This window comes from Carlito syrichta, unplaced genomic scaffold (assembly GCF_000164805.1).
Source record: "Carlito syrichta isolate Samal-C Ts95f unplaced genomic scaffold, Tarsius_syrichta-2.0.1 Scaffold288019, whole genome shotgun sequence".
Classification (NCBI taxonomy): Eukaryota; Metazoa; Chordata; class Mammalia; order Primates; family Tarsiidae; genus Carlito; species Carlito syrichta.
In genome coordinates, this window is record NW_007232115.1 from 51,082 (window position 1) to 66,664 (window position 15,583).

Genomic DNA, 15,583 nt, shown 5'->3' on the forward strand with positions numbered 1-15,583 from the left:
CGGCCACTGCACTCCAGTCTGGGTGACGGAATGAGACTCCAACTCAAAAAAAAAAAAAAATTAGCCAGGTGTGGTAGTGCAAGCCTGTAGTTTTAGCTACTTGGAAGACTGAGGCAGAAGGATCATAGGTCAAGGCTGCGGTGGCCATGAGCATGTCACTGCAACTTGGGCAACAGTGAGACTCCTACTGGGGAAAAAAAACTCGCTGTAACAGCTCATGAAAGTCAGTCTTTCTGGTCTAGGGAGACCAGTCGTTTCTCATCAGAATGTCAAAGGGATGTATGACCCAAACACGGCTCAGGATACCAGCTTACTGTCTTTCCCTTTCCACTTGCCAGATGGGACAACTTAGGCTAGAGATAATAAATGACAGACTGCCGAGGTCGCTGGGCGGACAGGCCTTGCTGCAGTTTGAGCTCTTGTTCCTGAAATATCTGAAATATCACGTTGTTGATTCTGAGATCCTGCCTCTTTCTCGTCTGTCTGTTAGCTGCTCGAAGGCATGGGTGTGCTTCTCACAGCCAAGCACAGGGTTTGTTAATTTCATAGGTTACCAGTGTGTGCCCGGCCTGTATGGACAGGGACAGATGGCAGTGGACCGACATGCGGTCCCTGCCTCAGTCTGGTTGGACAGGAGACTGAACTGGTTATTGCAAGGTCATGCCTCCAGGAGAACAGCAGCCTGATTTTCCAGAGTTAGATCTTGGCCTTGGAGCTGTTTGCCACTTGGGCTGGGGGAGTGGCATGCCGGTGTGCTGGCACACATTGCTGAAGGAGTGTCACCTTGAACCCGGCTTTTCTCTTCTCCGTGTTGCAGGTGTGCCTGGGGTCAGAGGCTAGGAGGGGTTTCCTCCAGGAGCTGAGTTGGCAGCAACAGGTCCGGGCCTGAGCTTGGTTGGCAGCCTAGGTGCCAGTGGTGGCAAGCAGAAGTACACAACGGAGAGGAACGTGGTTTTGGGATCAGGCTCCCTACACCAATTTGTGTGACTTGGACTATTATTTTTGCTTTTTGAACCCTGGTGTGTCCATGCTCTAAGGTGTGTGACAAGCTAGTTTAAGGTCCCTGTGGCATCTTCCTCCTGAGTTCGTGGGGTCTCAGTGGTTCTAAGTGGGCTGTCCTGTGTCCAGACTGTCTTGATTCAGCTGTCCCAGAACTGCCTCCCTGAGCCCCTCTTACCCTCTGTTGACTCACCCCTAGGTCCAGAAGTCCAGTGTCCCGGGAGGAAGTGCTGCTGGGCCCTGGGCAACCAGCACAGGTCATGGCCCACACCTCCCCAGCAAGGGCCAGGAGGGCCACTGGGACCAAGCTGAGGGGGCGGGTACAGTACACAGCTCGGGGTTCTCTCTGTAGGCTGCTGTCTCTCCCTGCCCAACCTTTGTGCACTTCTCTGCCCCAACCATACACTGGAACAGAATGGTTCATTATCTTTTTAGGAAAAACACAAATGTTTTTATTCCTGAAGAGTGTAGTACAGCAGCTGGGGGATCCAGAGAGCCCTGGGGCCCAGGCAGTCGACCTCGAGACTGGGTGGGAAGCAAAAGGTACAGGGATCCACTTTTCCTCAGTCCAGGCCTTGAGGAGGGCTTCTGGAGGCAACGGCAGTCAAGCCAAAGTCTGGACGAGTAGACCCAGGATTCCCCGAGCTGGCGTGCTTTGGCATGGCCAAAGGCCACTCTGGGCATCCGAGCCATAGCTGGGCTGTGTGCCCCAGACTGCCCCAACCCAGGCTGGGAGCCCGCTGCCTCCACTAGCTGTTTGACTGACAAAGGTACCTTGGACTCATCAGGCCAGCCCTCTGTCCGTACCTGTTGAAACAAAGTCTATAGAGCTGCACTCCCCTGGGAATGCTCACAGCTCCTCCAGATGCACCTGCTGCCCATAACTAGGTCAAGCAAACCATGTCCCAGGCCTGCAGCAGCAAGAGAGACTGAAGACACCCAGGACGCCCGGGCTGGGATGACTCCTGGCTGCTGCTTTATTCCCAGGCCCTCGACTCATGCCCCCAAGAGTCCATGCGGACCACATTCAGCAAGTAGTATCCTGCCAGGGGAGCTGTGAACACACCTAGGGAGAAGCATGGCAGGGAGGAGGGGAGGCCCTGGGAGCCCACCCTCCTGGACTAGGGAGGGCCTCTCTAGGATGTCAGCAGTAGGGGGTGGGGGGTGTTGTGTTCACTGCTGTGTCAAGAGCAGGCGCTGATGAACATCTGTCGAATGTAGAATCTGGGAGCCCACCCTCCAGCCAAACTGTGGTGTGAAGGAAAGAGTATGAGTCGCTCCAAATCAGAGAATGACAAGATTCACGCTGTCTGATAAGAGGCGAGAATGAGAAGATGTCACTGCACGCCTCGTCCTTTCTCCAAGCGCTCAACCCAGCCACTCCCAGGCTCACCTGCCTCTGATCGCAGGAGCCTCCCTCACTGAGCAGGCTCTGCCAAGGGGACTGGGGAACACTCAGGGCAGCTGAAGATGCCACATGGAGCACTGGGCCTGCTGGAGCCCCCTCCACTTCTAACTAAGGGGAGAGTGGGTGTGAAAAAGAGACAGGCGGGGTGCAGTGGCTCAAGCCTGTAATCCCAGCACTTTGGGAGGCTGAGGTGAGGGGATTGCCTGAGCCCCCAGGTTCGAGAACAGCCTAGGTGACTTGGCAAGACCTCATCTCTATACTAAATCCAAAAAAAAAATTAGCTGGGCGTGGTAGCACATTCCTGTAGTTCCGGCTACTTGAAAAGCTGAGGCAGAAGGATTGTTGGAGCCTAGCAGGTCAATGCTTGGGATGGCCATGAGTGTGCCACTGCACTCCAGCCTGGGTGATGGAGTGAGACTCCGACTCAAAAAAAGAAAGAAAGAAAGAAAGAAATATAAACAGTAAAGGGTTTTGCCGAGCTCAGTGCCTCAGCCTGTAATCCCGCGCCTTTGGGAGGCTGAGGTGAGTGGATTGCCTGAACCCGCGGTTCGAGACCCGACTGGGCAGGCAAGACCTCATCTCTACAATTAATAAAAAAAAAAAATTAGCCGGGTGTGGTAGCATGTGCCTGTAGTTCCAGCTACTTGGAAGGCTGAGGCAGAAGGATCACCGGAGCCCAGCGGGTCGAGGCTACAGTGGCCAGGAGCGGCCACTGCACTCCATTCTGGGCGACAGTGAGACTCCAACTCAAAAAAAAAAAAAAACAAAAAACAGTAAAGGGTTTTAAAACTCAAGGCTATAGAGAGAGTATGGCCCTGAGGCTGAATTTTTTTTTTTAACTCTTTATTACATTTTATTTTTTGACGTATTTTTTATTTTAAAATTGTGGGTACAGTTAAGGGTTAGGTATACAAATACGCATTGTGCAGGTACCCTTGTTGATGAGATGTGCCCCCTCCGTCCCCAGACAGATATTGACTACTGTTAATCCCACCTCCCTTCCCCTCCCTGCCCCCCCATAGTTTCCCGCCACTGTCAATCCCTTTCTTATAGTATTACGATAGTTTAGGCTGAATTTTTTGTTGGTTTTTTTTTTTTTTTTGAGTCAGAGTCTTACTCTGGACTGGAGTGCAGTGGCATGCTCACGGCCATTGCAGTCTTAACCTGGGCTCAGGCAGGGTTGATTCCCCACCCTGTGACTTCTCTGGCCTCGGATTCCTCATTTCCACCTCAGCCTTCCAAGTAGCTGGAACTACAGGTATGTACCACTACACCTGGCTAGTATTTTTTTATTTATTGTGGAAACAAGGTCTTGCTAAATTGCCCAGACTGGAACCCCTGGGCTCAGGCAGTCCTCTCACCTTGGCCTCCCAAAGTGCTGGGATTACAGGCACAAACCACCACGTCTGGCCCAAGATTGAACTTTTAAAACAAATTTTGGAGCTGGGCTTGGTGGCTCAGCCTGTAATCCTGCGCCTTGGGAGGCTGAGGTGAGCGGATTGTCTGAGCCCGCAGGTTCGAGACCCGCCTGGACAACTTGGTGAGACCTCATCTCTACAATAAATCAAAAATTAGCCGGGTGTTGTAGCGCGCATCTGTAGTTCCAGCTACATGGAAGGCTGAGGCGGAAGTATCGCCAGCAGGTCAAGGCTGCAGTGGCCAGGAGCGGCCACTGCACTCCAATCTGGGCAACAGAGTGAGACTCCAACTGGAAGAAAAAAAAAAATTTGGGCCGGGCTTAGTGGCGCAGCCTGTAATCCCAGCACTTTGGGAGGCCAAGGCAAGTGGATTGCCTAAGCCCACGGGTTTGAGACCAGCCTGGGCAACTTGGTGAGACCTCGTCTCTACAGTAAATCAAAAAATGAGCTGGGCGTGGTGGTGCATGCCTGTAGTTCTGGCTACTTGGAAGGCTGAGGCAGAAGGATCACCAGAGCCCAGCGGGTTGACGCTGGGGTGGCCGTGAGCGTGCCACTGCACTCCAGCCTGGGTGATAGAGTGAGACTCCAACTCAAAAACAAAAAACAAATCTTGGGTTCAAAGAAATGAAACTGATTGCAGTTAACTCCCGTGATTTTTTTTTTTCAGTCATTTCTTTTTTCTTTTCTTTTTTTTTTTGAGTTGGAGTCTTGCTCCATCTCCCAGACTGGAGTGCAGTGGCACGCTCCCGGCCACTGCAACCTCGACCTGCTTTCTAATAGACAAATGTTATCAAAACATGGCTTTTATCAAGGCACACTCTCAAATTCAAAAATGCACCTGGTTTCGTCCTCACTATCCTCTGTCCCTCTGTCTCTGCAGTTGCCTCTTCCACTCTCTTGCAAATCAGGCTGGTTCCCAGGTGCTTACTTTATGTCCAGCTGTGAATTCTTCATTGAATTGTTTAGTGTCACTGAGTGAGGGAGACACTGTCACCAGCCCCTTTTTCAAACAAGATTGACACTACTCAGGTGTCAGTTGCCCAAGGTCACACAGCAGGTTTGTTGGAGGCCATCTGAACCCAGGACCATCTGAGTCTGGGTTTGGGCTCCAGGCCACCGAAGGACCTTCCCTCCCACCCAGCCCTGCCCACTGTCGATGCTCTGGCCTTGAGCCAGGCTCCTGTGAGGCTCCTGGCTGTGACCTCTCAGCATCTCACCTACTATGAAGGTTCTTAACTGAGAGGCCACAAGCTTCCTGAGGAGTGTGTGACTTAGAGAGTCCATGAGCTCCAGGGTTCCTAGGCAGAGTTGTACATGTACGTGCCAGTGGGAAAGGGGTCTTGTGCCTTCCTGCATCTCTAAGGAGCCATGCACCCATCCAGGGAGCAGCCATCATGGCTTCCCATCAAGGCCCGTGCCCCACCTCCACGCCACCATGCTGCCATCTCCTTGCCACCATGCTGCCATCTCCTTCATGAGACCCTCCTGTGGTTTTGCTGAGCCCTGGAGTCCAAGAAGTAACTCTGGGGATGTGTTTCCAGGCACAAAAAACCCTGTCTTAGCCAACTGAGACTCTAGGTGAGCTCTGGAACATTCCACCTCTCCCAGCCAAGCCAGCCTAGGCAGGCCAGACCCACTCAGGGATGAGGGAGCCCAGTGGTCACAGCTCAGGCCCTGCAGCCAATCAGGTAGGGTTGATTCCCCGCCCTGTGACTTCTCTGGCCTCAGATTCCTCATTTGTGAGGTGAGGTGACAGCTTCCAGCCTCATGGGACTTCAGGGACTAACTGAACTGGGCCTGGTGCAGGTGACGCGCTTCAATTGGGGCCGTCATCTTCCCTGTCCTAGGATTTGGGATTCTATGACAGGCAAAGTGTGGGTGGCAGCAGGGAAGGGGGTATTTAGTTCCTTTGATGAATTATGTAAGAATTCCCCCACTATTTGCATTAGCTTCTCCAGAGATGTGTGGAGGGTCCCTGTGTCTCTAGGAAAAGGACAGAGCCCTGGTCTCATGGCAGACTCCCTCCCTCGAAGGTCTGTTGGCATGGGTGGGTGGCAGCAGCCACCCGTCTGATCAGGAAGCGAGCAGGCTTTCTGCGTAGGGACGCCTGTCTCCAGGGGCAACTGGATGAGCAAAGAATGGTGTTCTTTATAGTGGAGGCTCTCTGGATCTTTCTTTCTCAAGTTGTGGGGGCCAGGAAGCCCTAGACACACAGTGCTGTCCTTCAGTGGGGGCCTGGGACACAGAGGTGGGCTTGGCCCCTTGGCCCGTGCCACTGCCAGGTGTGCTGGCTCCAGGCGCTGCTTTGGGGGAAAGAGTGGGCTTGGCTTCATCTGAAAGCCCCAGGCTACCCTCAGAGAAGGCCACTACAGGGCGTACCCTGAGGCAGCCACTAGCCCACTGGTTCCACCACCTGCCTGGTATCGGCTTTGAGCCACAGAACGCCTGCCCGTCTCAGCCATGAAAGTCTTTGGTTTTCTCTCTCCTCAGAAATCAACGACCGGGAACAGAAGTTACATGCCCTTAAGGAGGTATTAAAGAAATTTCCAAAAGAAAACCACGAAGTCTTCAAATATGTCATCTCTCACCTAAACAAGTAAGTCGTGGGGCTTTCTGGCTGATTTTTCCTTCTAAAAATGGATGACCAGGTTTGGTCAGCAGCAGCATAAGGCTGTGAGGCTCTGTCCTCAGCTGGGCAGCAGTGAGACCCTGGCCTGCAACAGGACAGATCTGGCCGGGGGTTCTGGTCGTCCTCCTCAGTGGGAGATGCTCGGTGCACAAGGAGCACTGGCATCTTGGCTCATCCTCAGCCTTCCATCCCGGTTCTGACAGAGAGGCCCCTGTGGCCCCTCACGTACCCGACACCAGACAGTGTACTGTCTTTCACCGGCCTAGCAGGGCCACGGAGCATTTGGCAGAGCCTGTGACCCTATTCAGCCCCCAAGCTGGCAGAGAGAGCAGATCCTCTGGTTGGTGCTGACGCCTCCAGAAATTGGCCCTTGGGTAAAAATTAAAAAAACCTAAGAGCCTCCAGAGTCCACTTTCCAGCCTTATTTCCTACCTGGTGCGTGATAAGACACAGTGCCATGAGGGTGTGCTGTGGGAGGAGCCAGCCTCCCCCAGGGGCGTGCGGCCCCTGCAGGTAGGAAGCCTGTTCTACCTGAGTTGCTGAGTTTATCCTGCACAGAACAGGTTTGCTGGCTAAAGACTGTCTTACAAGCTCTGGCTTAGGGCACACACAGCCTCACTCGTCTGCACAGCCAGCACGTTGTCACCCTCTTTGGTTGTCTGGTGAGTGAGTCCCTGAGGCCGTGGGGCCTCCCATGGCTGGGGTGAGGGCCTTGAGGGCTCAGCCCACAGCCCTTCCAGGGCAGGGCACAGAGAACCATGTGGGGACCTCCTCTGCTCACAACAGCAGCCCCAGGCTCCCGAGTTGGGTGGGCCGCTCTGACCATGAGCTTGGTGTCCTGCAGAGTCAGCCACAACAACAAGGTGAATCTCATGACCAGCGAGAACCTCTCCATCTGCTTCTGGCCCACCCTGATGAGGCCCGACTTCAGCACCATGGACGCCCTCACGGCCACACGCACCTACCAGACAATCATTGAACTCTTCATCCAGCAGTGCCCATTCTTCTTCTACAACCGGCCCATCAGCGAGCCTCCCGGTGCCGTGCCCAGCTCCCCCTCAGCCTTGGCTTCCACCGTCCCCTTCCTCACCTCCACACCTGTCACGAGTCAGCCGTCACCCCCCCAGTCTCCTCCACCCACCCCCCAGTCCCCGATGCAGCCACTGCTCCCCTCCCAGCTTCAAGCCGAACACACGCTGTGAGCCACCAAGGCCCGGGGTGACCCGAGAACCGGTCTTCTCTCTGAAAGGGTGGCATCCGGCACTGAACAAAACCAAGTTCCTGGGGCAGGGGAGAGTGTCCCTCCCTCACTTTCTCAACACCTCAGCTGTGCCAGCCAGTGAGCTTCCACTGGCTGAGCTGTCGGGTGCCCCAGGCCCAGCACTACAGACTGGGCTGGCTGCAGGCAGCAGCATGGGCCTGACCTTGGACTTGGACACTTTGAGGACTGAGCGAGTCAGGCAGCAGCCCCAGGGCCCTCTGCGCGCTCCCTGCTCCCCAGCCCACCTCCCCTCCTGCCCGCCTGTCTGCACACACCAGCCTCAGGGCCTCTGCTCCCTGCTTGTACAGAGCCCCTTGTTGGGACAGTCCCCTGGCCTTTGCCAGGGGAGGAGGATGTTCTGAGAGTCAGGCCTGTCCCAGGGCGGGGCCGGCGACCCCTGAAGAGAACACTTCCCATTTCTTTTGTCTATCTCTTCCCACCTTCCATGTCTGCACACACGCCCCTGTGGCAGGGGCAGCCTGGCTAGCAACCTGCTCTTGACACGCGGGCCACAGCTCTCCACCCGAGGTGCAGGCCCAGGGCGTCTGCCCGGTGGTCAGAACAGCAGGAGGACAGCTCTGTGCCTGGCTGGGAGCATGCGGCGCCTTCTCCATCCCTGCCCCTCCCTGCACAGGAGAGACTCCCTTCGAACAAAAGAACCCCAGGAGGAAACAGAAACCACAGAAAGAAAGCGACAGGCCTCAGGGTTCCACTCACCTCTGTGGGAGGCACACAGGTGGTATGGGCCCTTGTCTTTGTGACAGCAAAAACAGACTGCCTGGGCTGTGACCTGGGGGCCTGTTGGGGTCCCACTGGATCTTGTCACCGGATCCCCTTTCTGCCAAGAAGATGAATCGAGCCCTTGATGGGGAGAGCTGGAGAGACGGGGCAGCTCGGATCCCGGGCCACCCTGGAACACAGTACATTGCTATAGAAACACTACTTGAGTGTGCGTGTGTCCGTGGGGGGTGCCGGCTGCCCTTGGGGTCTGGGTTCGCGGGTCTGGTGTGGAAGTAGAAGGGCTACTCGTGGGCGGGAGGTGGGCGCTTGAAAGGAGTGGTGGCCGCCAAAGCACAGAGGCCATGCTCCGGCCCCTCCCCTGCCCGGAGCCCTTTCCGCCTGCCTCCGCCTAGCTCAGCCCGCCTGCCAGGCTGCTCAGCAGCTGCCCCACTCTGACACTCGTCCTCACAGCCACACCAGGGCCTCTGCTGCCACGAGGCCTGACCCTTAGTGGGGGGCCGCACCACCTAGCCCTCGGGTCTCGTTGCACTTTAAGAAGCAGGGTCTGTGGCATGTTGCGAGGTATCCTGGCAAGTAGGAGCTGCCTTCAGGCTGCAGCCTCCCCACCGCTGGCCGGAGACAGGAGTGGGCCCTGGCTCGCTGGGCTCTTCCCTGGCCAAGTGGCTCGCCCTCTAGTGCTCAGTGGCAAAAGCAGGTGCTTGAAACACGAAACTCCCCCAGACCCTTTAAGAACAAGCCCGAGGTACAGATGTGTTTACGTGTAGTAAGTTCTGGATGATGCATTTTTCTCTTCTGGTGATCTGTGCCTGGTGCTGTTGGGCCGGACTGGCTGGAAGGTGGCGTTGGTTTTGTTCTGAGTGAGGCTGGGCACATGCTTCGGCTCTCCAGCCTCGGGCTCAGGCCGTGCTCACCCCGTCAGCTCTTAAATTGGGGTGGGAGGAAAGGCATGATGGTAGCCTGGCCCATCCCTCGTGTGAAGACGCAGAAGCAGCTCGGCCCCCTTGCGGCGTGACGGAGCACTGCCATCTCCTTAGTGCTGGCACGCCGGGCCACGCCCCACGCTGCCGTCCCTGATGGCACAGAGGTGTGCATGGTCAGTGATTTCTCCAGGTGTGGGAGAGGCGGGGAGGGCACTCCCGTACTTTGTACCATTGCCCATGCAAAGGTACTGGGACCCCGGCTTGGAGGCCGGGGCTGCACCACACACCGGCCTGCCCCAGGTCCTGCCCATCCTGAGGGATCCCGCACACAGGAGGCTCCGGGTACCTCTCGCGTTCCCTCTGCCGACTCTTCAGCCTCGCGTGGTCTGCCTCTCCAGGCCGAGGGACCCCAGGACATCCTGGTCCCTTGAGTTGGCATTTTCAGTGGTGGCAGCACCGCGCCTGGGCTTCAGCTTCCAGTCAGACGGGCGCTTGGACGGGACCCACAAAAGGGAGAATGCCAGAGGCTGTGGGGACAGGCCGGCCTTCACCCGGGCTTTACGCTCTGGAAAGCGCTTCTGCAGAGGACCCTCGGCAGTTGCCTGCGGCTCAGTCTCGGGATGGTGGCGGTGGGGGCACGGGTTGGTCGCCCTCCCCTGCACGGGGGAATGACCAGCCTTGGTGGTAAACTGAGGCCAGCTGGCTCCGAGATGGCGATGCTAGCGCGGAGGGAGGGGACAGGAGATCATCAGTTCTTGGTTTGTGTTTCATGTTGGGTATCGCACACCACGTACTGTGTCCTGTCACACAGCTCTTCCCATCGTGTGACATTCAGAGGCCCATGGGAACTTCAGTGCTTGTCGCCTCTGCCCCCTGCCCCCTGCCTGCCCCTGGTTTTTCTCTCTGCGGAGGGCAGGAGGCTGCATCAGTGAGTCTCCTGCTAAATGTGTCTTTGCCACAGGGGACAGAGGGTGACATCGTCGGAGCAGCAGTCAGTCAGAAGGGGCTGGGTGAGCCCACCCTCCTGGTTCTGTGCCTCAGTTCCTGCGGTCTCAGGACCCCAGTCAGAGCCTTGTGTCCCCTTGACTCCCTTAGGCCACTTGCATTCTGGCCTCACAGACACCCAAAGCTTGACAACAGGCCGGCTGCAGCAGCTTGTCATCAGAATCCCCAGCTGTGCGCCCCTCTCGAACTCTCCTGTGAGATGGAGCCCCCTGCTTTGGGGCACTGGCTTATAAAGTAGTGTATGGTGGCCCCCAAGGCCTCCTGTGCAGAGGGCTGTGTCAGGAGGGTCGCGTTCCAGGCAGGGGTAGGTTGCTGGGGGGGACTGGCTTGCATGCAAGGGACGTGGGATGCCTCCGAGCGCTTAGCCCATGTCAGGTCGCACGCCGCTCGGGCCTCAAGTGCGGCATCCCTGGCTCACCTCGGCCGTGTGGGGACCTCCTGCAGGGTCCCGGGTGCACCCTCCTGGCTGCCTCCAGAGCCCTCCCGCGGACCACAGCTGCGACACCACACCTCACCTAGTCCAGGCTGGGCCTAAGGTATTGTTCACATAAAAAGAATCACATTCCCTGTGTACATTTAAGGCAAGAGGAAATGTCTCCGAATCGTATGGGAATAAAACTTGTTGGAAAATTTGGAATAGTGCTGCTGCCAGCTTATTTTTCTGGTACTTGTATTTTCACATGTTAAATGATCTTTATATATGTTGAATTAACAAATATTTTGAGTTTCCTGAGAAAACAAAAGCATATTAATGGTATTGAGATGTGTTAGTAGTCTGGCCGTGTGCCCAAAATTCTGTTTCGCAGCAAGAGTGGAGAACTGTATGTAAAGACAGTATAACAGTGATTTCTTTGTGTTTTAGGGGCTTTAACAGACACCCTCTAGTTGGTGTTAGGAATGTTTGCTTAATTTCCAGACTTTTTTTAAACACGTCGTGGGTTTCTTGAGGCTCCAACCCGATTAGTGCATGGTCAGCCCTCAACTAAGGCTGGGGCATCTCTGACTGAGGTGTTTTTGTTTGGTTTTGTTTTTTAAAATCATGTATTTGCTACAAAGTATTGTACTTGTCTCAATGGGAATGGTGTAAAAAACTGAAAAGGCCTTATGTGATATGTATCATAGTTAATAAATCAATCTTGTAAAAAACCAATCCAGAGAGGAGTGAAAGGGGCCCTCACCCCCCCACCGGGCCAGCAGGGCGAGCAGGCGGGGGGCGGGTGCCCAGGAGGGAGGTCAGCAGGGCCGCCGGGCACTGATGGCACCGCCTGGAGCCCTGTCCCACCCTGGCACAGAGAACTGTTCACCGAGATCTACGCTGTCCTCCAGTGTTGATCTCAAGCTATTTCCAAAGCCCCCCCCACGGGGTCCCTCCGCGTGGTGCTGGGACTCAGATGCCGATCGACTTCCCAAAGAGGGTGTGGGCAGTGGAGACTTCCCAGGGCAGGGCCCTTCTCTCCAGGGGAGGGGGTGCAGGCTCGGGGGAGGGGGTAATCCAGAGGGCGGGCTCACTCCTGGTCAGACACCCCAGTTCTCACAGCAAAGGAGCACGGCGCCACAATATCTGTCCTCAGAGCTAGCTGCTGTCACCACCATCATCCAGGAGGCTGCCTCCCAAAGAAGACTCACCACCAAAAAAACAAATCACCTCTGCCCAACCCTCCAAAAAGTTTTTATGAAGAGCACTTCCCTCAGCCCAGCCACCCAGGCTCACATCTGCTGTCCCCTGCTCCCTCCTGGCCCTTTCTGCTGCAACCACGCAAATAGCGCTTCGGGGCCCTGATTTTGCTGTTTCCTCTGGCTCCATTCTAGTGCAGGCTGAGTTCAAGCTCACCTCTACTCGGGGAGACACCCACACCCTACATGGCCCCCCAGCCTCAGTCCTGCACCTTTGCGTGTGGCCGGAGAGGGAAGCGGTCAGCATATGTGATGCCTCGTTCCCTGCCTCTGCCCACAGCAGACATGACTAGTTGATTGCCGTGTTCTGCCCCACACCTCTAGGCAGCCACTGCCCATCAATAGGAGCTGACACCAGGGTCGACAGCTGTTTGCTGTCAGTGCCTACCAACTGGACCAGGCACTGGGGCATCTGCGCAGGAACCCCACACTCAAGCCTTCGACCCAACTCCCAGCGCCAGACGAGATTCATCTCTGAGTGCAGCTGGTTGCCTCCTGCTTCCAGATCTTGGCTTAGAGCAGCTCCCGGTGCCTAGAATTCCTCCTGCCCACCTCCGCCAAGCCCAGCTCTGCCCGTCAGATCCTCGTCTGTCCTTCAAGGCCAGCTCCCTCTGGAAATGCTGCCCTAGTCTTTTCATACATGGACCCACCCACATCTATTATTTACCTGCTGGGGATTTGAGTGAGTCCTCTGGAATGCGGCAGTGTTTCTCGTTTTTTAAGATCTGGGATCTTCACACCCCTGGTATACAGTTGGTACTCAATATGTGTGCTGACAGAATCCTCTTTTTCTCTAGCTTTCGATGTTTCAGTTTTGTGTGCTTACCAGGGGGGGACTCAGGCAATCTTCTGCCTTCAAAGTGCTGGGATTACAGGTTTGAGCCACTGTGCTCCACGTTCAGCTGACCCCAAGCGACTTTCACCCCAAGCGACTTTCTTTCTTTCTTTGTTTCCTGGACGAAAAAAGTCCTCAAAGGGAAACATCCTGCCCATGTGGAAGAGGCGAAATTAAAAACGGCAGAAGCACTCACTACAAGGCCTCAAAATGGACAAGTTCAAAAACTGTTCTGAGCAGTGAAAAAAGTGTCTTGATAGGTGTATTGCCTCAAATGGAGAGGACTTGGGAGGTGACTGAAGCTCAGACACGTAAGAATAACCATGAGGCCGGGCTCGGTGGCTCAGCCTATGATCCCAGTGCTTTGGGAGGCCAAGGCAAGTGGATTGCCTGAGCCCGTGGGTTCGAGACCCGACGGGGCAACTTGGCGAGACCTCGTCTCTGCAATAAATCAAAAAATTAGCCGGGCGTGGTAGCGCGCGCCTGTAGTTCCAGCTACTCGGAAGGCGGAGGCGGAAGGATCGCCGGAGTCCAGCAGGTCGAGGCTGCGGTGGCCGGGAGCGGCCACTGCACTCCGGTCTGGGCGACAATGAGACTCCAACTCAAAAATAAATCAACATGAAAGTTTTTATAAATAAATTCCGGGGTTTTGAGGTCCCCCATTTAGATATGCACCTCTCAAGCACCATGACACCCACGTTGAGAGCTTGGGGGACAGGTCCTGCAGCCCCCACACGCCCTCCCCGATGCCCAAGTCGCCTTGTGCACGGGAAGCCCTCGGCGTGTGGATCTCAGCCTCGCCCTTGACTTGCAGCTCTGTCTACAAGCCAGCCTCTCCCACGCGACTCCAGCGCCGACCCCCACCCCAAGCCCCACACGCACGTCCTCTCACTGGCGACTCTGTCTGGGGCTCCACTGCGACACACCCACAGCCAAACTCCTGGAACCTTCTCCAAACCGGTCCGTTCCCCAGCCTCCCCCACAAGCCAGGAGAAACCCTGGAGGCCAAGTTCCAGCTCACTCCCCTCCACGGTCCCTGCCACTATCCCGGTCTAATCTCACCAAGACATCCACTCCAGCCGCCTCTGTCTTCAACCTCCAACTTGGCGACCGCAGGGCAGATCGACTCTCAGATCTGGGGCCGGCGCAGTGGCTCACGCCTGTGATCCCTGCACTTTGGGAGGCCGAGGCAGGAGCATGGCTTGTGCCCAGGGCTTTGAGACCAGCTTGGGCACCATGGCGAGACCTCATCTTTACGAAACATCAAAAATCAGCCGGGCATGGGGCCGCACATCTGTAGCCCCCGCGTCTTGGGAGAATGAGATGGGCGAACTGCTTGAGCCCAGGAGGTCGAGGCTGCCATGAGCCATGATCGGGCCATCGCACTCCAGCCTGGGCAACAGAACGAGACCCTGAACCCCTGTCCAAAAAATGTCTCAGCTCTGGCTGTGCTCTCCTCCCTCAAGACCCTCGGGGGGGAGAGGGGGCCACACCTCATCGACAGGGGTACCTGCATAATAAACATTTGTGTACCTAACTCTGAATTGTTCCCCCGTCTTTAAAATAAAAATAAGACCCTCCAGGGCTCCGCAGTGCCCTTGGAGGAAGCCCAAACTCTCCAGCAGAGCCCATGAGGTCCCCGCCAACCTCCCAGAGAGCCTTCTCTTGCTCTGCATTCCCTGACTCCGAGTCCCCACCCACCCCAGGCCATTTGCACACACTGTTCCATCCTGCGGCAACACTGTTCCCTGCATCTACCCCACCTTTCCAGCTCGCTCCTCATCCTTCCCATTCCAGCTCCGGGACTCCCCACGGGGGTCTTCCCCGACCAGCCCCCCAAGCTGGAGTCCCTGGCTCTCAAAGGAAAACAATGTCCTCTCGCGTAAGAGCACTGTTCTGGGCGCGTTCCATTCAGACTGTCTTCTCCCATTTCACACGGATTTCCTGAGCACCCCCTCTGTGCCAGGCCCCGGGGGAGCAGCCATGGACAAGACGAAAATCCCTGCGGGGGCTGACATCTTGCACAAGGAACACAGGAAACCTGCAAACAAACGGAACCACGATATCAGGCTGGACTGAGGAGTTGAGGCGGCTTTGGGTCGTTGGGAGTAGGGGTGCTGCGCACGGTAGTCGGGAAGACCTCCCTGGGGAGGAGGTGACACGGCGATGGCAGGGACGAGGTTGTAGGGGGGGGCAAGACACTTGCCTCAGGTGCAAAACCTAGCGGAAGAAAAACTCAGTGATCAAGTTAAACATGCTTCATTGCAGTATTTTCTTTTTTTCTCTCTAATTTTTTTTAGAGTCGGGGTCTTACTCTTGTCACCCAGGCTGGCGTGCAGTGACACGATCACGGCTCACCGCAGCCTCCACCTTCCTCGCGGGCTCAGGTGATCCTCCCACCTCAGCCTCCCGAGTAGCTGGGACGACAGGCGCGCGCCACCGCGCCCTGCTAATTTCTCAGTGTTTTACAGAGACGGGGTCTCGCTATGTTGCCCGGCCGGTCTCCAACTCCTGGGCTCAGGCGACTCCCCCCCACCCGCCTCGGCCTCCCAAACTGCTGGGGTGACAGGCATGAGCCATCGTGTCTCAACGCAATATTTTCCAAAAATCAGAGTCGCTGTGAACCCAAAACTGCTCTAAAAAAAAAATCAATCATTAACAAAACACGAAAAGTCTTTTTTTTTTTTTTTTTT

General features: G+C 55.9%; 1 protein-coding gene across 1 annotated transcript in view; it reads left to right on the forward strand.

The window, feature by feature from the left end:
- The window catches only part of LOC103255313 (rho GTPase-activating protein 35-like), a 17,102-nt gene extending 7,650 nt beyond the window's left edge, over positions 1-9,452 (forward strand). The window contains exons 4-5 of the mRNA XM_008053280.2: positions 6,316-6,421; positions 7,299-9,452. Of these exons, the coding sequence (XP_008051471.2) occupies positions 6,316-6,421; positions 7,299-7,656 (464 nt within the window). The 3' untranslated portion in view covers positions 7,657-9,452. The remainder of the gene's footprint in view (positions 1-6,315; positions 6,422-7,298) is intronic.
- The last annotated feature ends 6,131 nt before the right edge of the window (positions 9,453-15,583 follow it).